This window comes from Macrotis lagotis, chromosome 6 (assembly GCF_037893015.1).
Source record: "Macrotis lagotis isolate mMagLag1 chromosome 6, bilby.v1.9.chrom.fasta, whole genome shotgun sequence".
NCBI lineage: Eukaryota > Metazoa > Chordata > Mammalia > Peramelemorphia > Peramelidae > Macrotis > Macrotis lagotis.
In genome coordinates this window covers 52,767,917-52,791,391 of record NC_133663.1, presented here as the reverse complement: position 1 = coordinate 52,791,391, position 23,475 = coordinate 52,767,917, and the positions used below count along the sequence as shown (strand labels likewise).

General features: G+C 35.0%; 1 protein-coding gene across 1 annotated transcript in view; it reads right to left on the bottom strand.

Moving 5' to 3' along the window:
• The window catches only part of SLC9A9 (solute carrier family 9 member A9), a 738,251-nt gene that overhangs the window by 533,494 nt on the left and 181,282 nt on the right, over window positions 1-23,475 (bottom strand). Inside the window, exon 5 of the mRNA XM_074191139.1 lies at window positions 18,027-18,142. Coding sequence (XP_074047240.1) covers window positions 18,027-18,142 — 116 coding nt within the window. The remainder of the gene's footprint in view (window positions 1-18,026; window positions 18,143-23,475) is intronic.

Sequence of the window (23,475 nt, the reverse complement as noted above, 5' to 3'; positions counted from 1 at the left end):
CTATCATCTATCTATAGATAGATATAGATATAGATACATAAAATCTGATTACAAATTTAGAGCATATGCTTTAGATAATGGACTGAAAGTGTTTTCCAAAATATAAAATGCTGCACATGGTGTCATCCACATCATCATCATCATCATCATCATCATCATCATCATCATCATCATCATCATCATCATAGATAATTGGACGGTGAGAGCCTAATTCTTAGGAGTACATTCTATTTCATGTATGTACTCTGTCTCATGTGAAAGGTGGTGAGTGTGAATCTGGAAATTCATGATGTTAAGGAATGGAGTAGTCCTCTCCACCACCACCACCACTCTCTACTTCATAGCAAATGCAAGTATTCTGTGACTGTTTCCTGTTTGTTTAATGCATGAGGAAGAGGGACTTTTTGAATGATTGATGAAAATTATGCAGAAGGACTATCACTTCCCTACATGGACAAAGGCCTCATTTATTGTCTGAGTTCATTTTTCCTTTTGATTGTTATATCATACTGTGGACTCATAATAACCTTGAATTTCCACTAAGGAAGATGCAAAATTTTATGCTTGTATTTTTTTTTAAAGAACTATAAAGAGTTAGTATGGTAGTTAGAGTTCTGGTCCTGGAATCAAAAAGACCTGAATTCATATTCTGCCTCTGAAAACTACCACCATAGATGAGTCATGTAACCTCTTCATATTTCAGTTTTCCTTTTTCAAAATGAAGTTAAATGGCTTCACACAGCATGATCTTGAAACTCAAATGAGGCAATGTAAGGAAAATGTTTTGCAAATTTTTTAAATTTAAGCATCAGTTATTCTTAAATTTATTATGGTGTCTAAAATCATAGAGGAATGATTATTTTTACTAAATTTACTAAAACTCAATCATATTATTTTAGACACTGCACCTTTAAAATGACGACAGAGAAGTTAGATAGTTTACACAAGACTAGGGCTACAGGGTCATTAGAAGCAGATTGACATATTTACTGATTTGGTACCCGTAAAACTTGGGTCCTGGATGTCTTGAAGATAGCAGCTTCCACAGGTGTCACCCAGTTAGCACATATCTAAAGCAAGATTCAATCTCAGGTCTTCCTACCTCAACTGCCTCTCTAAAAGCAGTGCTATTTTCTAATCAGATCATAAGAAATTCCCTTTTGTAATTTAGGGAATTTAAGGTACCACAGGAAATATTTCAAATACTGGAGAAAACAGTTTTTATCTAAACAAGAGTCTACCATATTGAGGTTTTATACAAGGTGTGTCTCACTTGTAATTTAATATTTGGTGCTATATGGTAATTAATTAATAATTAATAATGCAGAACATTAGACCTTGGAAGAAGCCAGCACATTAAATTCAGACATGGCTAGAAGACTGGGTAGAATATTTGGTAAACTCCTAGACTTAATCTCTAGTCTACAAAATCCAAAATGATTGCTATTACTAGAGTGGGACCTTGGAGAATTTTGGGAAGAATTCACAGTCTATTAAAAAAAGGAAAGACTGGATTGGGAAGATGACACACAGTTCAATAACCCACACTCCCACAAAGCTCCTGCTGCCTCTACTTTCTGTCTTACCTCTGTTTTCTCTCTATTCTACTTTTTGCTGCCTTCAGGACTTGACAGCACCCGAGTGATACATTTGGTGATCTGGAAGTAATATTTGATTCCTGGGTACTTTTCTGACTGATTCACACAAACCTTCCCCACATTATTACTTTTTCTGAGACCTGCAGAGACCAAGAGAATTTTCAAATGAGTTTGTTTCCCAGGACTTCCCTTCATCTCCAACAGATATTTAATTTGGTCACTCCAGGGTAGCATTATCACTCAAAAAATCCAGTTTATTAGAACTCTTTAGCCTTCTCCCTACCTGGGTCTCCCAGCATTTTGTATTATGTCCCAAAAGGCAATGAAAAAGCACCTGGTACTCATAAGTAGGCTGGCACGTATTTACCAGACAGCAAAAATAGCACCATCAAGGATATTATAATACAGTATAAGGAACACTGAATGTGAATTTGAAGGACATCTAATTCCATCTCTGCCACTTATTACCTGTGTAACTTTGGGCAAGTTCCCATCTCTCTGGATATCTCTTTCCTTATCTAGAGTATGAGATGATTAGATCATATGGCTTCACAGATCCTGCTAGATTCTATGCAGGATGAGAAAAGGAATTTATCTATACATTGAGAATAAAAGAAAACTTGAGTATAGTAGGAAACTAAAATGAAGGAGCCCCAAGCAACTGGATCAATACTCTGTTGAGGATTTAGAGAAATCTGTGGAAAAGGATGATATACACAGAATCAGAAACCAAGGAGGAGCCACAATCTGTTTTAGCAAAGGAACTATTCCTATCAATGACATCTTAGAACCACTGAAGTATTGACACATTGATTTCCTAAGAAAATTTCATGCTCTAGGCATGGAACCCTTACTGTGTTGTATGATGTTATAACTCTGACCCTTGGGGACAGCTGCTTTCAAATTAATCTTAAAGATGAAAGCATCCTATTCATCAATCAATTCCTAAATGAACTTCAAAATCAATGGGAGTTTTGTGGGCAACCCAATTGAAGAATAGGCAGTCTGAAAAATCTATAACCCACTGAATCAGAAGCAATTATTTTTTACCTAACTCCCTATGCCCACACAGAAAAAAAAATCCATTATTTAGAGAATAATGTTTATGACTTACATAAGCTGAGAAGGGGTTAGCAACTCATAAACACCGATTATTTTCTTCACTGGAAGTATAGGTGAGTTCTTTGTGAAGGGTCTCACAGTGAGGAAGTCTGGAGGGGGCACAGATAATGCCAATACCAGACATCTAGATGAACTGGTAGACTACCTGGTCTACTTGGAGTTTAATACTATCTAGGACTTATTATTTCCCCATTCAGGAAAGAGATTCAATGTTCTTTTAGTCTCATTTTCTTTTTTATGCCAGGCCTATGACTCTCTACCTATGTGAGCATTAGGTCTCATTTTCCTCACTGGGAACAAGAGGGTTGAACTCACTGGCCTCCATGATCCCTTCTAGTGCAAAATTCATAATTCCATAATCTCTCACTTCTGTATTTGCACTATCTGGAATGCCTCCTTCAAGAATTAACTCAGATACTAACTTCTGCTTTGGGTTTTTTCCTGATAACAATAGTATTTTCTGAAGGTTAGGGGTACCTATTTATGCTGGGCTTAATTTGGGTTGGAATACTTCCAATTGTTATCACCCTTTCTCTCCTTTGATTATACATTTATTGATATGTAAGCCTGATGTATTTCCTCCTCAACTCTCCCCCCAACACCCCCAAACCCCAAAGCAGAATGGAGCAGAGGGAAGATCCTACCTGGTCTTTATCTTTTCTATCCTGACATTTGATCAATCAATTAATGCATCAGTCAATCAACAGGAATATATTAAGTTCCTACCATGAGCCAGGCACTGTGCCAGGTACTGGAGATACAAACAGAAAAACGAAATAATTATTGCTCTCATGTTTTACTCTGAGGATAAAATGTAGTTATAAATAAAGAAATATGGCAAATCCCATATTAGTGCATTTAAAAAGCAATAAACATAGACTAGACATTTAGTAAATGGTGATTTGAACTGCTATGGTCTATATTTGCCCACTTGGATATTCAATTATTTGCTACTTGATCTCATTTATATTCAATTCACATACAAGTCAAAACATTGCCCTTATGATGTTATTGGTCCTTTTTCAAGAACAAAGGATGAACAGCAATAACGTGGACATAAGTAATCACAGAAGGGTCCTGTACAACTTAACACTTTTCAAAAACTATGGTGACAGAAGCTGAAAATGCTATCCCAAATATAAAAGCTAAGTGACTTTCAGTTGTGGATAAACATCTTAATGATAATCATTAGCAGTTATTTCTGAGGAAGTAAGGCTTTGAGGACTTTGCTTGGATCATTTGGAAGGATGGGAAAGGCAAAAACCACGTTGACCTCTCTTATCTGTCTTCCCTAACCTCACTCCCAGAACTAAGAGCTCAGAATTGGGATGGGACTGAAGACAGGAATCAGATCAGTGATTTCATTGGTATAAGGAATTTTCAGATGTGGATTATCTGCCCTTCTTGGGTACTGAGAGTAAAGTGCATGAAACTTAAAGTTTTTGATGGTTAGCTAGACCACTGAGAGTTTAAATGACTTACCAAAGATCACAAAGTCAGTATGTATTAGAGATAGGGTTTAAAGTAAAAGCTTCATGGCTTCAAGTATAGTTTTTTTATTCACCTACTTCATACAAAATTGGAAGATTTACAAATGGGCTCCTTGGGTAGTATATTATCCTTAGTTCTAGTTAAATCTAAAGTTCTGAATGGTTTTGAATGATTTTAAACCAGTTTCTCCAAGATTGATGCTGGGCATGGGATTGATTGGGATTTGAAATACAGATGGAAGGTAGAACACTGAAATATACAAAAGAAACAGGATTAAAGAGGGCCAGGAAAATTTAGATGAAAACAAGTAGTTAAGCAATATTTTCATACTGAAATTGCTGTAATTGATAATTTTATGTTACCAACTCATATTTAATACTTTAAGAAGGGAAAGAATCATCCAGATTAAAATTTCCATAGAAAATACTTATTTATCACATCTGGACCATAGTTTGAAGAATTCTTCAGTTCTAAATGTTCTCTGAAGTTTAGGAGTGCCCATTTATGTTAGGTTGAATTTGGGTTGGAATATTTTTTCTGCAGATGGGCATATTTTCACATATGGAAAAGATACTTTGATGAATCTATGGTGTCTGAAGTGTGGCTCTTCCTTCTGCTGATGAAGTATATGACTCAACCATACCTTGATTCCTGAAATAAATCTTGCTTGTATCCTCCCATAAAATTTCCAAAGAAGATTTTTTCCAAAGACATGGAAGCAGAGAACATGGAAGAAACCTCAAAGGTCATCAATCCCAAGCCTCCCATTTTGTAGATGAGGAAACTCAGGTGTAGAGATGTTAAATGACCTGGATGAGGTCACACAGTCAATAAATAACTGAGCTGGGGCAGCTGGGTGACATAGTGGAGGTACTCCTGGAGTCCTGAGTTCAAATCCAGCCTCAGACACTTAATTGCCTAGCTGTGTGACCTTGGGCAAGCCACTTAACCCCATTGCCTTAAATTAAACAAACAAAACAAACAAATAAACAAATAAATAAATAACTGAGTCAAAATGTAAACTGTGATGCTCAGACTTGAAATCCAAGGGTCTTTCTGTTGCCTCATGGCAGGTGTTCTAGGTGTTTCATGGATATTAGGGTAGTTACTGAGCTTATTGGGTCATTACTGGACCATCATTCCAAAAGCTATAAGATTTCCAGGACAAATGCTTAGGACTATATCAAGGATATGGTTGATGAAAGGAGAATGAAACAGCCAAGTGTTTGTGGACAATTTTCGACCAAAAATTACATGATGAAGCACTTCCCTCTCTCTCACTTAAAGTGTCAGCTATTAAAATACAGAATACAAAAGGAGGGAGGGAAAAGTAATAAAATCAACCAACATAAGTTCCACAGTGTATGTAGATTTTCATATTTTGATAAGCCTGTATCTTATATACAACATGTCTCAAAAATCTAACTGCAACATCATATTATCATATCTTATTATTACATCATATCATGAATTTTTTATTTAATATATTTATCATAGAAAATAACAATTTATAATACATTCTATACAATATATTAATGTAAACTGATCAATTAGTAATGATACAGTATAAAATATCATAGACAATAGTTTTCTATATTAAATATATATATCATTATATATGATACACTGGTATATATTTCAAGGTCTTAAATTATTTCTAGTTAGGTGCGACTATGGTAATCCCAAACCTAACGTCTCCTTTCAACTTTAAGCTAGACATCAAATAAGGACATATTTGCCAATATCCTAGTATGTGACTTATACAATAGCCAAATGGGACAGGAATTTTCCATACTGACATACTTCTTTTCTCATGCTTCACTTTCTCATCTGCATTGACAAATCCCACATAATGACTTTGTGTCACATTTTGGTTATTCTCACAATATTTCAAATGTTTTCATTATTATTATTATTATTATTATTATTATTATTATTATTATTATATCTGTTACAGTGATCTGTGATCATTGATCTTTGATGCTATTATTGTAATTATTTGGGGCCTATATGAAGACCCATGAACATGGCCTATATAAGGCAGCAAAATTAAACAATAAATGTTGTGTGTATTCTTATTGCCATTCCCCCATTTCTCTTCCTTTCTTTGGACCTTCCTATGCCCTAAGATATATTACTATTGAAATCAGACCAATTAATAACCCCATCATGGCCTCCAAGTGTTCAAGGGAAGAGAAGAATCAGTCAAAGCAGCAAACTTCATTGCTGCCTTATTTCAAGAAATTACCACTGTCACTCAAATCTTCAGCAACCACAATCCTGATCAGTCAGTAGCTATCAACATTGAGGCAAGACCCTCAACCAGCAAAAAAGATTATCACTCATTGAAGGCTCCAATGATGGTTAGTAAAAAATATTTTTAATTATGATATGTACATTTTTATAATACTATTGCAAACTTAATAGCATAACTTGTGATGTACAGTATATCCTAAATGGACTTGGAAATCAAAACTCCTGTGATTCATTTTATTGTAATATTTGCTTTATTGAGATGGACTAGAATTGAACTCACATTATCTTTAAGATATGCCTGTATAGACTGAGGTTCCATAGTTGCTGCTGTTTGTAAATGGCATTACACTAATTATGTTAAGTCCTGGAACACTACAGAATTTCACTAAAGTTCATGATCATTCAGAATAGATTGACCTATTAATCTATACAGGAAAAATCAAGTGAATGAAAAATAGTGTGTGGATTAAGGTCAACAGCTGCAAGGGCAGTAAATATAGCCAGTCCACCAGGATACGTATCTTTTTTAAATACCAAAGATAGACAATAAGACAATAAACACTGAGAAATTGCTTAAAGTTATCAATATATTAAGATTCTACCTGAAAGAAATATTCAACTTAAAACTTAAAAATACAAAAATACCAAAATCCTTCCAGTGATGCCATATGATATTGAATTATAGAATACCATAATCTTTGAAAAATAAAATTGTGGATATTGGGATATTTCCCAAAGGATATTGGGGAGTTTCATAATGGACATAAGTAGATTGTATTAAATTGTGAATGAAAAGTGATATAAAAGATATCATCTAAGAGATGTTTGCCGGGGTGGTGTGTGTGAAGAAAAACAGGAAGCAACAATTAAGTAGCAAGAGCTAGAGATTATTGATTTACCACTTACAAGCTCCATTGGTATTCACGGCATGATAATAACCCTCAGCCACTCAGGTAGATTCCCTACCAAAGATTTATGTGAAGATATGGACAAGAGAAGTGAAGGATGAGAAGGTGACATAAAGTTCAGAATGCAAGAGAATATCTTCACTAATGGGATGACTGGTCCACTGATATGTAAGACACCGTTCCTTTCATCTGGCACCCTTTCTCTACATGATCATTCCATCTCCTTTTCTCCAAATACAGATTTTCAATTAGGTCTTTCTTGGCATTGCTAAATTAGTGACTTTTGCTTCACAAGGGAAAATTCTAGGCTTGAAGAAAGGGCCAGGGAGAGAATGATTGTGATAAGAGAAACAAAGACGGGAAGGTATTGACATAGAGGATAAAAAGTTGACTTCAGAGTCAGGGCAACCTGAGTTGTTTCAAAACCTTCTAGCTGTATGATCTGGGGCAAATCATTTAAATAGGCAAAGGTCATAGATTCAGACTTGAAAGGAATCTCAGAGACCTGGTACAACTAGGTTATCTTAGAGATGAGGATACTGAGGCTAAAAGGTTGTTGCTACCCAGGGTCATATAGCTAGTAAAGATTTGAGAAAGAATTTGAATCTGGGTCTTTCTGACATCAAGTTCCAGACTCTATGTCATTACTTTGAAGCACTTTGATGAGAGTTGAAAGAATACATTTTCAACTTCTATAGAAAACCCCAATACAATCTAATCAATTGTGTACCTCCTATTTAATGCAGAACTAATATTATTGCTCATCTATAATACTTCTATGAGACCATGCATCAATCATTCATCAAATGCTTAACTAAATATCTACTACATGTCAGCCCCTGTTCTAGGTGCTGATTTAAGAGGCATATCAACCAAAAGGGTCATATTTGGAACTAAACCAAATCAAAACCAGTTTAACTGAAGTAACAAGGCATTCTGAGTGAGAGACTGGAGGCAAGATATTCCAAATGGGTCAAACCATCACTGCTGCCTCGACCATTATCTCCCCTTAAACCCAAAAGATTCAGCTCAGGATTCAAGAGCCTTGACAATGGCAATGCTTCCAATCCCGTGCTTGCCATAAACATCTTGGGAAGTAAATTTTGTGAAGAGACAGCCTAGCACTTGCTCTTACAGATTCCATAGCCAGAAAAGAGAGTTTCTATAAATGATTCAATATCAGAAACTGCAGTGGAAATGACCTTCAAGAAGAGACATTATTACCATGTACTTTTTTAAAAAATTAATTTTTCATTCTTTAAGATTTTATTTATTTTGAGTTTTACAATTTCCCCCCTAATCTTGCTTCCCTCCCCCACCCCCCCCAGAAGGCAGTCTGTTAATCTTTACATTGTTTCCATGGTATACATTGATATAAGTTGAATGTGGTGAGAGAGAAATCATATCCTTAAGGAAGAAAAATAAAGTATAAGAGACAGCATAATTACATAATAAGATAATGGGTTTTTTTCCTAAATTAAAGGTAATAGTCTTTTGTCTTTGTTGAAACTCCACAATTCTTTCTCTAGATACAGATGGTATTCTCTACCACAGATACCCCCAAATTATCCCTGGTTGTTGCACTGATGGAATGAGCAAGTCCATCAAGGTTGGTCATCACTCCCATGATGCTGTTAGGGTATACAGTGTTTTTCTGATTCTGCTCATCTCACTCAGCATCAGTTCATGCAAATCCCTCCAGGTTTCCCTGAATTCCCATCCCTCCTGGTTTCTAATAGAACAATAGTGTTCCATGATGTACATATACCACAGTTTGTTGAGCCATTCCCCAACTGAAGGACATTGACTTAATTTTCAATTCTTTGCCACCACAAAGAGGGCTGCTATGAATATTTTTGTACAAGTGATGTTTTTATGCTTTTTTTTATCATCCCTTCAGGCTATAGATCCAGTAGTTGCTGGATCAAAGGGAATGCACATTTTTGTTGCCATTTGGGCATAATTCCAAATTGCTCTCCAGAAAGGCTGGATGAGTTCACAGATCCACCAACAATGTATTAGTGTCACAGATTTCCCACATCCCTTCCAACATTGATCATTGTCCTTTCTGGTCATATTGGCCTAGTCTGAGAGGTGTAAGGTAGTATTTCGCGGATCTTTAATTTGCATTTCACTAATAAGCAATGATTTAGAGCAATTTTTTTTCATATGACTATGAATCACTTTGATTTCCTCATCTGAAAATTGCATTTGCATATCCTTTGACCATTTGTCAACTGGGGAATGATTTTTTTTGAAAATTAGACTCAGTTCTCTGTATATTTTAGAATTTAGTGCTTTGTCAGAAATACTGGTTATAAAATTTGTTTTCCAATTTACTAAATTTCTTTTGATCTTGGTTACAGTGATTTTATCTGTACCATGCACTTTGCTACTACACCCCAGGGACTATGAGACCTTTTTTGTGACTTGCAGCTGAAACCTTGGGTGTGTTTTGTCCCTTTCTAATTATATCCCTCATCCTAAGGGTAGTGCTTTATACATAGTAAATATTTAATCGATTCTGTTGCTATTATTGTTATTATTATTATTATTATTCTCTGATATTAACATTCAGAGAATCTTTTTTAAAAGTGATCATTTTTCTGCATCAATGAAAGGAATTACTCCAGTGAGCACTGACTCAAGCAATCTTAGATCTGAGATAATATACAACAGGGTAAAAATAACAATGACATTGTTTTTGAGCCCAAAAAGGGTGGCCATGGCAACCCTTGATGGAAAATATAATCTCATTAAATGATCCAAATATCCACTTAGTTTTTCAATTCCCTTTGCTTATGAACCAAAGCTATGAGTTTATATGGCATTTGAGTTTTGGTGAAAGAGAGTAATGCTGGTAATGGCAAACTCAGGAAGAAAATCTCAGACAGATTCAATCCATCATATTGAAAAGAAATGGACTGATTTTATTCAAACATAGCATTTTATATTTTCTATTTCATGGACCTAGGAACAGCTTCTTTTCTCTGAGATTGTGAATCATGGATTTTGAGTCAGAAAGAATTTCAAAAGTCATTTTATCTAATACCCTAGCTGAATATAATCTAACACCCTAGTTATAGATGAGGTCTGCAGACATAATTTAATTTTTCTGACAAGTCTGGAATCATTAATGACTCATCCAAGGCATCACAGATAGTAAGCAGCAGAGATGTGATATAAAATCATCTTCCTTTGGCTCTAATCCCATAAGCTTTGGGTTAAAAATCTGTTACTCTAGTATATATTTACGGCCCAGAATGGTTCCATGATGGTCCTGCCTGGTTGTTTATCCTCCCATTGCTGAGATCACTTAAATCAGCACTCACTGAGTTAATTCTCTTGGAGGGAAGCTAGCCAAGTCTTTGAAGTAAGAGTGATTTGAACATTGAGCTAATACTTCTGGAAATCAGAAATGTGCAGCTGTAGTTGACTCTCTCACAGCTGCATCATATAAAATGAAGGCATTTTGGATCTAAGCAGGAAACAGGAAATTCATAAAATGAGAATATACTCCTCTTCACTAAAGTGGAACTGCCTCATCATGGTGTGAGGGTGACCCTGGATACTCAGAATCTCAGCCTGTTGAACACAAGCTTGAACAAGCAGGGTCTGACTGCCAAGTTGGGAAGTCTTTGAGAATAAGTCCAATGATGGATAGTAAATATTATTGTCACCCTAGGACAAGCTTAGCTCTAGTCAGAGACTCTTTTTGACTAGACAGTTGACGGGTAGGTAATCTTTTCATTTTCTTAATCTTTAGCAAATCTTAGTTTTCAGTCTAAGTAATTTCATAGTAGGGTGGGGGATATGATTTGTGTTGGTAAAAGAACCACTCACACAGATGAACTCCTCTATTTGGAAGAAGAAGAAATAGTCTACATGTGGTTTACTGGATACAGTCCCATAGCCATGGAAGATAAGAGTGTTATTGTTAGTATCTGAGACATTACATTGAGTCTCAACCATTTTCTTGGTGAAGATTAGAGGCAGCTAAGTTGCTCAACAGAAAGTATGCTGGCCTTGGAGCTAGGAAGAATTGTCAAAAATGTGGGCTCAGACACTTATCATCTTTGTGACTCTGGCCAAGTCACTTAATTCTAAACCTATTTGCCTCAGTATCCTTATCTCTAAATTGAACTGGAGAAGGAAATGGCAAACTGCTCCAGCATCTTTGCCATGAAAACCCCAAATAGGGTATGAAACATTGGACATGACTGAATAACTTAACAAGAACAATAATGTCAAACATAATTAAATGACATATAGAAGCATATGATCTGAGATACATAACTCTATGGGATTCAGAGATCCTCAAAGATGATCTGGGCCAGAGGTTTTCAACATGAACCAAACCAGGTTGTTTGTTAAAAGGAATGGGGAAAAAATTACATCTTTATTTTCACTAATTTTTTGTTTTTCTTTGAAATTCAATGTGCCTTATTTTATGCTTTTAAAAATAATATTCATTGAAAGACTGTCAAAGGAGTCCAAGGCACAAAATGAGGTTAAAAATACCCAATTCATTTTACAAATAGGAAAAAACCAAGGCCCATGTGGGTTTGATGATTCATCCAAAGTCACACAACTAGTGTCAGAGGTGAATTTTGCACTCAAGTCTTTTTGTTTTCAGAGTCAATGTTCCTTCCTCTGGACCACACTTTTTATTAAATTTTGACTAAACATATAGACTAGAGAGAGATTCCTGTGATTATATTTGTGGTTCATACTTCTTTCAGAGCCAAATAACATCTGGAGGAATGGTAAAGGTCCTGCTAGCCAAGCAATGGTTGAAATAGGCTGCAGGTACACCAGAGAAGAGGAAAACCATAATTCTGGCTTCTATTGAGCACATCTTTTCCCCATAATGGAATGGGAATGTACAAACAATAGCAAACAGATGGCAGAACATTGCTATGTTCTAAGAGATCCCTGACTTTATCCTATCGCGGCTTTGTGTCATCATCACATATTTGGGGGGGGGGGGTCCTGTGTGTGTGTGTGTGTGTGTGTGTGTGTGTGTGTGTATGTATGTATATATATATATATATATATATATAATTCTATTTCTTTTCAAAACATTCAACCTCTAATTGTGCACACATATAAGATGGGGTGAAGCTTCCCAACAATTTTTAGCACAAAAGGTAGATTTAGAACCCTTACTAATAATAATTTTATATATATATTTATTTATCTATATATTATGTATTTTATTTAGATATCTATGTCCCCCCAAATGGAATCAGGGATAATGAGAGGCAAGCCAGCAGGGTAATACAGTGACAAATGGCTATAGTGGGGTAAGATTGAGGTGAAGCATTACTGCAATAGTTTGAGCACTGGCATTACTGCAGTAGTTCAATTCATTTCAATCAATATTGATTAAGCATCCATACTAGATAATCCACTGTTCCAGGCACTTGGAAAATGAGGATGAAACAGTTTACAATCTAATAGAGGGAATACGACCCAATACACAGATAGCTATAATACAAATTATAACACAGGTCACATTTATGTAGTAGTTTCAAATTCAAAAATTTAGTTCCTCATAACAATTTTGTGTTAGATTTTAAGATTTTAAAGGATTATCCAATTCAAATGACTTGCTCAACATCACATAAGAAGTGTTATAATTGGGAACTGGTCTCCAGTTTTTAGACTCCAATTCCAGGACTCTTTCTACTATACTAATGTGCTTACCAGTATATGTGAAAGAGCTACAGGAAGTTCTTCTGTTTTCTTTATTCCCCTTTCCTCTTATTCCCACAATATCTTCCTATTTATCTCTCAGCCCCCTTTTTACTCTCAAAATACATCTGGTTTTATATACACATATATGTACATAAATAATGTACAATAATGTACATAAATATGTACATATATGTACATATATAGTATATAAATGCCATCTATAATGACATTTATATGTAAAAAGATGATCTTCATAATGTTTTGTTTTGTTTTTGTTTGAGCCTGTCTCCCCATCCTATGGGCAGCTTGGTAATGCAGTGAATAGAGAACCAAGCCTGGAGTTGGGAAGACTCATCATCCTGAGTTCGAATCTTGCTCAGATTTTACTAGCTGTATGACTCTGGGCAAATCTCTTTACCCTGTTTGCCTCAGTTTCCTTATCTGTAAAATGAACTAATGATGGAAATGGTAAAATATTCATCTTTCCCAACTTCTACAAGGAGTTGAACATGACTGTAAAATAAATGATCAACAAAAACATCTTTTCCCAGACTGGAAGTATAGCATGATCTTAACTCCACTACCACTAGGCACAGAAGTTTTAGTCTGCTCTGTTTCTGGCCTGGTTCAACTGTTCTTAGGAAGGCTGGTTCTACTCTCTGTTCCACAGAGGCTCACCATTTTGATTCCAGACTTGGTAAAATACCAAATCAGTTAAGTCTACTTCATCACAGAACTACTGAGTTTAAGAGATCTCCTTTCTCACCTACAGAAGGCATTTGCCACCATGCCCTATAACCCCATAACATTAACTGTGAGTTTTTCAGAAAAATAGAATTTGGCTGAAGAATAGAACTATTATTAGACAAGGTGATAGGAAAGAAATATTTGCTTCCCAAGAGTCATAAAATGTTACAGCACCTACTGTCAATTCTCTGCTCACTCATTCACCTTAGAGACATCCTTTTATTGTTCTTTTCTGAAGCACCTATTGATAATTTTCTCATGATGAGTTAAAAGTATATCAGATGAGAGCCAATCATTCAAACCCTCAACCTGGGTCATCAAAAATTGGTTGAGAGGACTCTGAATCACGTAGAAGGAGTTAGCTACAGATCTAAATGTGATTTTCCAAATGGTAAATATTAATTGATGATAACACCTAGCTTAGTTAAGTGGGAGAGAATTAGCTTAGAAAAGGCCAAGAAAAATGCAAGACATCCATAGCACATGGTTCTCTTTTATCAATTACTGAGTCAAAAAATAATTGAAGAAGTAAATGAGTAATTATAGAATGAGATTAACTAGGGGATTTAGGGGGATTGGAGATTTTAAATTTTATTAACTGAGCAGAGAATGAATTAGGCACATTGCAATATTATGAATAAACTTCCAGGAAAAGGGGAAAAAAGGACTGCTATACAAGTTTATTTCTGTGCTATGCAGGGCTATCACCTCCTATTCATTGGGTCAAGGTTAGAATTATTGAATTTCAGAATTTTAGAGCTGGGCTGAACCTGGAGATCATTTTAATCCAATTCTCTCAATTGTCACATCTAGATTCTCTCAAATGCATATCATAGAAGAATCCAATAGAGTTGCAACATGATTTATTAGATATGTCTTCTAGGCCAAATTTGAATGATTATGCCTTAATAGACTCACCCTTCAAATAAATTGACATCTGCTTTGAGATGAGTTGCAAGCCTAACTAACATGCAAAAAAAACCTCCCTTTGGAAGTGGCAGACACACATGATGATGATGATGATCATGATGATGACAGTAACAACTAACATTTATATAGCAGTTCCTATATACCAGGCACTTTAAAATTATCTCATTTGATCCTCACAATATCCCTGAGAGATAAGTGCTAGTGTCCTTTTGCATCTCATGGATGAGGAAACTTAGACAGACATAGGCTAAGTGACTCACCCAGCTAGAAATTATCTGGGATCAAATTTGAACTCAGGCTTTACTGATTCCAGACCCTGTACTCTATTCACTGCTCTGCCTAGTGATCCTGATCTCTCTAGCTCTGTACCAGTGTTCACCTACCTGATGACTCTGCCAAATACCAGTGGAAGATAAAGAAATGCTGATCCAAAGGAAAACAATAGGTCACCCACACAGATGCAGCTGCCTCCCTCCATCCTGAAGGCTTAGTGGACTAGCTCCTCTTTCAATATTAACCCAAGAATTTCAAGTCATGATGAAGGAGGTAGGGTGGTGATAGTGGTGGTGGTAATTACTCTTTCTCTCTTTTAAAAGTTTTCCCTAGGGGTGGCTAGGTGGCGCAGTGGACAGAGCACCGGCCTTGGAGTCAGGAGTACCTGAGTTCAAATCTGGCCTCAGACACTTAATAATTACCTAGCCGTGTGGCCTTGGGCAAGCCACTTAACCCCATTTGCCTTGTGAAAACCTAAAAAAAAAGTTTTCACTAAAAATCACCTTAGATTTCCTCAATTTGCGGAAGCTAGGTGGTACAGTGGATAGAACAATAGCCCTGGAGTCAGGAGGACCTGAGTTCATATCTGACCTCAGACACTTGATAATTGCCTAGCTATGTGACCTTGGGCAAGTCACCTAACCCTATTGTCTTAAATAAAAAATAAATTTCAAAATTCCCACAATTCTCACTAAGGAACTTGATCTCTCTTTAGCTTCCAAAATCCCATTAAGGCATCATTAAGTATTGGAAAGTATGCTAACTTTGAAGATAGTCAACCTGATTTTAATTTCTGACTCTGCCAAAAGGCAAGTCACTTAAATTCTTTAAACCTTACTTTCTTCATTGCAAATTAAGGGTTAAACAAGATGATATATAAAGTCCTTTATATCTCTAAATCTATGATTGCTAGTTACATACTACCATCATTTTTGTAGTTGGAGAAACTGAGGCTTAGCATTGTTAAATGGCTAACCTTAGGTCACCCAAATAGTTGCAAAGAAAAAGTAGTGAACAGGTCTCCTGGATTCTAGATAATTCTGGTTAGTAACTAATGTGTATAACTATACAAGGTAATGTTAGTGATAAGAATATGAATGACTTATTAGTATCATCCTGGGAAAAGACAATATCAAGATGGAATAGATGGTTTGGTGAAGGATTAGTTCCATCAAGATTGCCATTCTTTCATCTTATAAGTAGAGGGTCCAAATTTGGTTTCATTCATTAATCTTCACCAATTTCATAAGTATTCATTAAGGTTCTACTACACCCAAAACACTGAATTAGGCAATGGGTTCTGAGGATACAAAGACAAAAGCAATCCCTGCCCTCAATGAGCTTATATTGTCTTGGAGGATAAAACACTTAAAGTAGGAAAAGAACAGAATAATAATTGAAGAAGGAGATTGCTTAACAAATTTAGGGAATCAGGAAAAAATTCTTGCAGTAGGTATCACCTAAGTTTCATATGAACCAAGAAGTGAGAGCATTCCTGCCATGTTCTTTGCCTGTACAAAGGCAAAGAGTCAAGAGAAGGAATTGGGCAATGGGTCCATTGGAGAATGATTGTCATCAACTTTAAATGCCAAAGGAAGTCATAGGACCTTTCTTTAGAAATGGAAGATGTGTCGTTGGGGCGGCTAGGTGGCGTAGTGGATAAAGCACTGGCCTTGGAGTCAGGAGTACCTGGGTTCAAATCCGGTCTCAGACACTTAATAAGTACCTAGCTGCGTGGCCTTGGGCAAGCCACTTAACCCCATTTGCCTTGCAAAAACCTAAAATAAATAAAAACAAAGAAATGGAAGATGTACAGGCAAAGACTTTGTGACAAACTCCCTTTGACTTATATTCTCTTGTTTTGCAATGCTTTAATATAACTGTGGTGTAATATTGTTTAATAGGGACTTGTTTGTATTTGTATCTTAATACCCTTTAACAATGTAAGCACCAAGAAATGTTGTCTAACCTAAATGGCCTAGAAGAGTGTTCTTCACAAAGCTGGTATTTAATATAAAAAGAACTTAAGTGTTCATTGATTAAATGAATGAAATGGAGCTGTCACAATTAGCTATAGTTTATAAGAAATCAGGTTTTCAAACAGAACTCAATTCCTCCCCTTTACTTCAAAACAGTAGCTATGATTATAAAGTAACTTACTGAAGTTTCTTTCTGAAGAGAGAAAGAAATCAACTTTTACAATGTAATTGTAAATTGTAATCATTCATATATTCATTATAATTATTAAGCACTTATACAAAGTACTAAACTGGAAGCTAGGGGAATATAGATATAGAGTAGACCAAACCTTAGTAAAGATAAAATCTTTAATAGTCTAAAGACTATAGTACTAAGACTTTTGGGACATCTTATATAATTGTTTAAAACCAATAGGATAGCCTTAATGTAAGACTAGATCTTTTAGAACTACCACTTAATCTTTTAGTCCATTAAAGCACCCTTCAATGTACTGAGATTGGATTTTGCTCAATAATTTGCCAGTTGCCTAAAAGCTTATGCAGCTCCCAAAATATCCATTCTGTCCCTATGAAATAGCTTATTATACACTGGGAGAATCTGGTTTAACATGTGTTGGTAATAAAATGAAATCCATCCCTCTAGAAACTTCCCTGAAATGCATTAAACTCATTGATAGTAAGGGTAGTTTTGTCTTAGTATCTTGCAAAGATTTCCCTCCAAGGGAATTAAAGATATATAGTACATAACAGAGAGGTTTTTTAAAAATTAAAAACTTTAAGAAAGAATATACAATCCAGAGAAAATGGTGACAAAAATAAGATTCCTATATTTCCAGTGAATGAAAATGATAACCCCAAAGCTTGAGCATCATTTTAATATGGATCTGCTTTTATACCCTCACATTGACCTCTGAGAAATGATAGAACTGGAGAATTATCAAGGCAACATTAAATCATCAGTTAGGAAATACCATCAAATTAAATACTTAGTGCTTTAAAGAAAGTTTGCTTTGGATAGTTACCTGGATCTGTAGCAGACATCAATGAACCGAAAAATAAACAATCAGTGAAGTGAAAGTCTCCATTTCTTAGCTGGCCCACATGTACCATTGCCTTTACGAAGCCATACATTATTAACCTGTCAAGGAAGAAATAAGATCTTCAGATGTCAAGCATCACTACAGTTTCTTCGTCATCACAGGTTGATCACTATTCTAAAAATTCCTCCTACATTCCTTAACCTTGTTTAAGGATCCTAGCCATAGGAGCAGCCCAAATTGCCAGAAATTCACTTCTCTCTCAGCTCCTGAAATATGGAATTGGAATCTCCAAGTTTCCTACCATCAATCCAGTCACCTGATGACAATTGGCAAGACATTTAGAGCTTAGTTTTATACATGAAAATAATATTCAAGAAGATAAAGGAAGTAGGGATTGTGAAAAAATCTTCTGAATAAAGGCTCCTACAAATGTTTTCTCTCAAATACTTCAGAATAAACAGCCATGTTGAACTACTAATACATCTTTCAATGGACTGATTGTTTTTTGCTTTCTTTGTTTTGTATCTTTAAAAGTCTAAGAAAAAAATGTTCAAATGTCATTTGTGTCATATTCACTGGAAGGAAATTAGACAATCACAGGACAATCAGTCAACCAGTCACTTTAAAAAATATTTTCATCTTCATGCTCAGTAAAATTCTACCCTATTACTCATGTTTTCCCCTAAGCTCCATTTCAATTAGCCATTGAAAATATTCCCAAGATAAAGTTTCCCACTCCTCTTTCTTTTCTTCTATAACTTTTAACTCCTAGAAGAAAAATTCAAGAGGTTGCTAAATTGGGTTCAAATATCTATTAATTACCAGTGGTTTCACTTAGGGATCTCCATTTTTACTTATTTCATAGGTTGCCATGAAAGAATTCATCAAGTAGTCTAGTGTTTGAAAAACAGGCAAAAGCTCTTATAAGGATGATATCCATTTTTTGGAATAGAAAAACAGAATAGAATAGAATAGAAGAGAAGAGAAGAGAAGAGAAGAGAAGAGAAGAGAAGAGAAGAGAAGAGAAGAGAACAGAACAGAAACTGAGGCATCTGATCTGCTTCTCACTTAGCATTAAGTATTCTAGGCTTAACTCCACAGTACAATGAAGCAGTGAGTAGGATATTGATTTAGTCATGGATGTTTTGATTTCATTGGTACAGTACAGGGAACTCTCTCAGAATTTCAGATGCAGTTCAACAATCTATCAGAAATTTATTGTCTTTCCTAGAGAATTACATAGGTTATTAATAGGTGAAGTGATTTGTTTATGGTCACATAGTCATTAAAAGTTAAAGGCAAAACTTAAACTCATGTCTGCTAGATTTCAAGACAATCTCTATCAGCTATGACTTGCTGACTTTCCTACATATCTATGCAAATTTCTAGAAACCTACATTGATGCGTTAACAGAAAGAGTAACTGTTTACAAACTGAATTATATGCAAGTCCCAAAAGCTTTAGTGCACCCTTAAGCGATAATAACTTTAGAAATGTAGGTGCTATGAACTTATAAAATATTTTAAAGTTTCATTATTTACATCTATTCGTATTTATTTAGTTTTGTAAATTTGATTAATAAATGTTATATTTTGGTTTTAACAAGAAAGGGCATTCTCTTAGAAGACTTGGTTTCAAATCTTGTTTATAACTTTGATGAAGTCATTTAAACTTCTTGGGGTTCTTTTTCTTATCTAAAATAAAGGGTTATACTACCTAATTTCTGAGTTTCTTGTTAGATGGAGATTTATATCCCCAAGTCACCTTGAAGCCTTGTTTTACAGATGAAAAAATGGATAGCCAGAGTGACTACCCAAGGTTACATCAAAGATCTCTGTTTGAGAGACTGATACATGGATGTGTTCATTATCTACTTCTCTAGCTTATCGCATCTGTGTTCTGATAGTGAATGAAGTCATCAAAAAGCAATATATCCGGACCATATCAAAAGCAGATCCCTGCAGAAATCTATTCCCTGAGTTATGATATAATGTTAACCCTACACCTTAAATAAAGGGTCACTATAAGAAATGTCTGTGTAAATAATTTTTCTGCTTCTTTTGCAAAAGTAGAGTTGAAGAACTTGTCCATTATATGACTCAATATCCCTAAAATCAGAACTCACATGATTAATTCCTTTAAGAATTAAATATTAGGAAAAGTTGTATCTGAAAATAAACATACATTTGCTTTTTTTTTGCCAGACAAGAACAACTCTATAACCCATTGTTTAATTCAGAATTAGATTAATTTTTCAACAATTATAATGAACTCATTTCAGGTGTCTCATAACATCTAGTTCTCTTTTCTTTTTAATCATTTTTGTTGTTCTTGTTGTTGCTCTATGTGTGCCTCTCACCCATTTATGTAGTTTTATATGGTTTTTAACATTGCAAATTGTCTGAAATCCCTTTTGGTAGCAGTTAGTGGAACAAATGATGGAAAGACAGATTTTTTTGAATATGAATAGAAGACATAGATATGCAGATAACTGTTAGCAATTATAAAATTAATAGCAGTGTAAATATTATAAAAAGGCAGGTGAGATTAATCAACTCACAAAAGGTTCTAGTTTAGATTTTTACTTTCTACCAAGCAGGTGCAGTAACAAAAAAAAAACCTAATAAAAACAAGAAAATGGGTCCTACACTCAAGTGTCAATTTGTGATTAACTATCTGGATAACCTTGAGTGGGTCCATTTAATTCCCTGGGCCATAGTTCCTTTATCTGAAAAATGAGGAAACTGAACTAGTTATAATTCTAACAGTCTATCATTCAAGACATTGTAGGCACAATATAGAAAAAGGAACTATTAGATTTTTTTTTAAACTGAGATATTTTAAAAGTTTGTTCATTATACTTAGGGTAAAAAAGGATCCTTTTGCTTCAAAATATTGACCCAGCCTGCTATAGGGTTTCAAATAACTATGAGATGTTTCATGCAAATTTTTGTCCATCAGGGTGAAAAATTAAGCCAGAAAAAACTTAGAAAGTAATCATTATTCTAAAGAGTCACTTAGTAGAGAGTACCCATAAAGACAACAAGAGTCATAGAAGTCATAGTTTGATAAGAAGAAAAGGATTGCGAAAAGGTTGAGAGTATTGGATGCTGTAAGGGGAAGCAGATTCAAAAGGCAATGCGACAAAGATATCTTTCTAGGGGACAACACAGGCAAAGTTTTGAAATCCTATGATGATGATGATGTTTGCTTTTCATTCTCCAAGAAGACTATATCGGGGAACTGATACCATGAAGTATATTTGGGGGGTGGGGTGCTAAGTCAACAGCCTCACTTTCTCCTCTGGAGCCATCTGGGTCCAGTGGTCAGATATGAATCAGGTTGACTGGAGATGTCCCTTGATGTGAGGCAATCAGGGTTAAGTGACTTCCCCAAGGTCACACAGCTAGTAAGTGGCAAGTGTATGAGATGGATTCGAACTCCCATCCTCCTGCCTTCAAAGCCAATGCTCTATCCACTGCACTACCTAGCTGTGCTTTATGACAAGGGAGCATGGTAGAGCATAGGCAAAGACAATGAACAATGAAAAAGATAATGGCCAGACAAGACCAGCTCTACCTACTCACAGTAGAATTACCTTCAAAAACAGTATGTTTAGAGTATCTTTTAAGTGCCTAATGAGTTATGAATGAATGAGGAAATAAAAGAAAGTGCTTAGTTCTTTGATCAATCAATATTTATTGAGTTTCATGGTATTAATGTGTTGGTTTTTATCTCAACTACTATAAGATGAATGTGGTAATTTCATAATGTGCTCATATTCCACAGATATAGACAAGCTGAGATTTTAAGAAAATAATCTTGATATATTTTGTTTTCATATTATCTGTATGACTCACTGTATCCTGCTCACTCTGCCTCTCAGAAAGACAACTTTTTATAATAAAGAATTAAAAAAAAAGAGGGGGGGTGAAGTTCAGTCAAACCAACTACTATAATCAATCAAATCCAATAATGTAAAACACTATACCATATCCATTATCTAACATCTCTGTAAAAAAAAAATGGAGACATTTGTATTCCCATATCTATTCTTTGGAGCCAAATTTGGTTATAATAATTTCATAGTTTTCAGATTAAATTGTTTTGCTTTTGTTGTTCTTTGCATTTATGTTATTATAGACAGTATGTCTGTTGTTCCATAGTTGTTTATTTCACTTTAAATCAAGTCCTTTAAGTCTTTTCTTATTTCATTATTTTTACAGCACAGTAATATTACATTACATTTGTATAATACTTGTCTAGCCATTCTTCAATTGATGAAATCTACTTGTTCCCAGTTCTTTGTTAATACAGGGGAAAATGAAGTTATAAAAATTTTCATGAACATGTGGCCTCCTAATTTATTTTTCATGCTGTAATTTTTACTATTCAGGTCAAATATCCTAAAAATATTAGGGTATATGGTTTAAGATACTGGTCTAAACCTAATTTCTGCCAAACTACTTTCTAATTTTGCCATCAATTCAGAACAAATATAGTTGTTACTCAAGTCACTTATGATCTCAGGTATATAAAACTCTGGGATTACTAAATATAATTGTATCTCATTCATCTTTATCAACCCTGTTCCACTAATTTAATTTTCTGTTTTCTACGTAATATCAAAGAATTTTCATAAATACTGCTTTACAGCAAAATCTGAGTTTTGGAGTACTACTCTATCTATGATTTTACTACTTCCCCCTTCTCTCCATCATTATTTTATTTCCTTTGAGATTCCAGATAATTTGTTCCTCCAGATGCATTTTGTTATTCTGTATAGGTATGAGAAACATCTTTGGGATGCTGGTTACAAATGAGGAAAATGTAAATGTTTAAATATATGAGTCATTCTAAAGCACTTAATCTCAATTTTAATGTCTTTTTAAAATAATATCTTTCAAAATAGCTCAGGCAGGATATAAATAAGCCTGCAGTAAGTGGCACCTGTCAGTTTTTTCTGAATTGCCAGTGACATTATGAGGAATAGTTTCAGCTGGGAATACAAGTTACTGGAGCCAGTACAGTGAGTCTTCAGAAGAGTCATGTCCTCATCTGTGACAGGATATGAAACCAGCCCTTTTATGGAGTCCATTATGCAGTCAAGCAATGTAGAGCAGTGTAGTATCTGGAATAAACTGTAAGCCTTGTTTTCTTTCACTGGGGAAATTACATTGATCAATTTAAAGAGAAGTCCTTACATAAGACTTTTAAAATTTGTTTTGTTTTGTTTTGTTTTGTTTTGTTTTGTTTTGTTTTCTTTTCTTTTCTTTTCTTTGCAAGGAAATGGGTCCTTGCCCAAAGTCACACAGATATATAATTATTAAGTGTCTGAGGCTGGATTTGAACACAGGTCCTCCTGACTCCAGGGCCAGTGCTTTATCCACTATACCACCTAGCTGATCCTAATTTGTTTATTTTCATATTT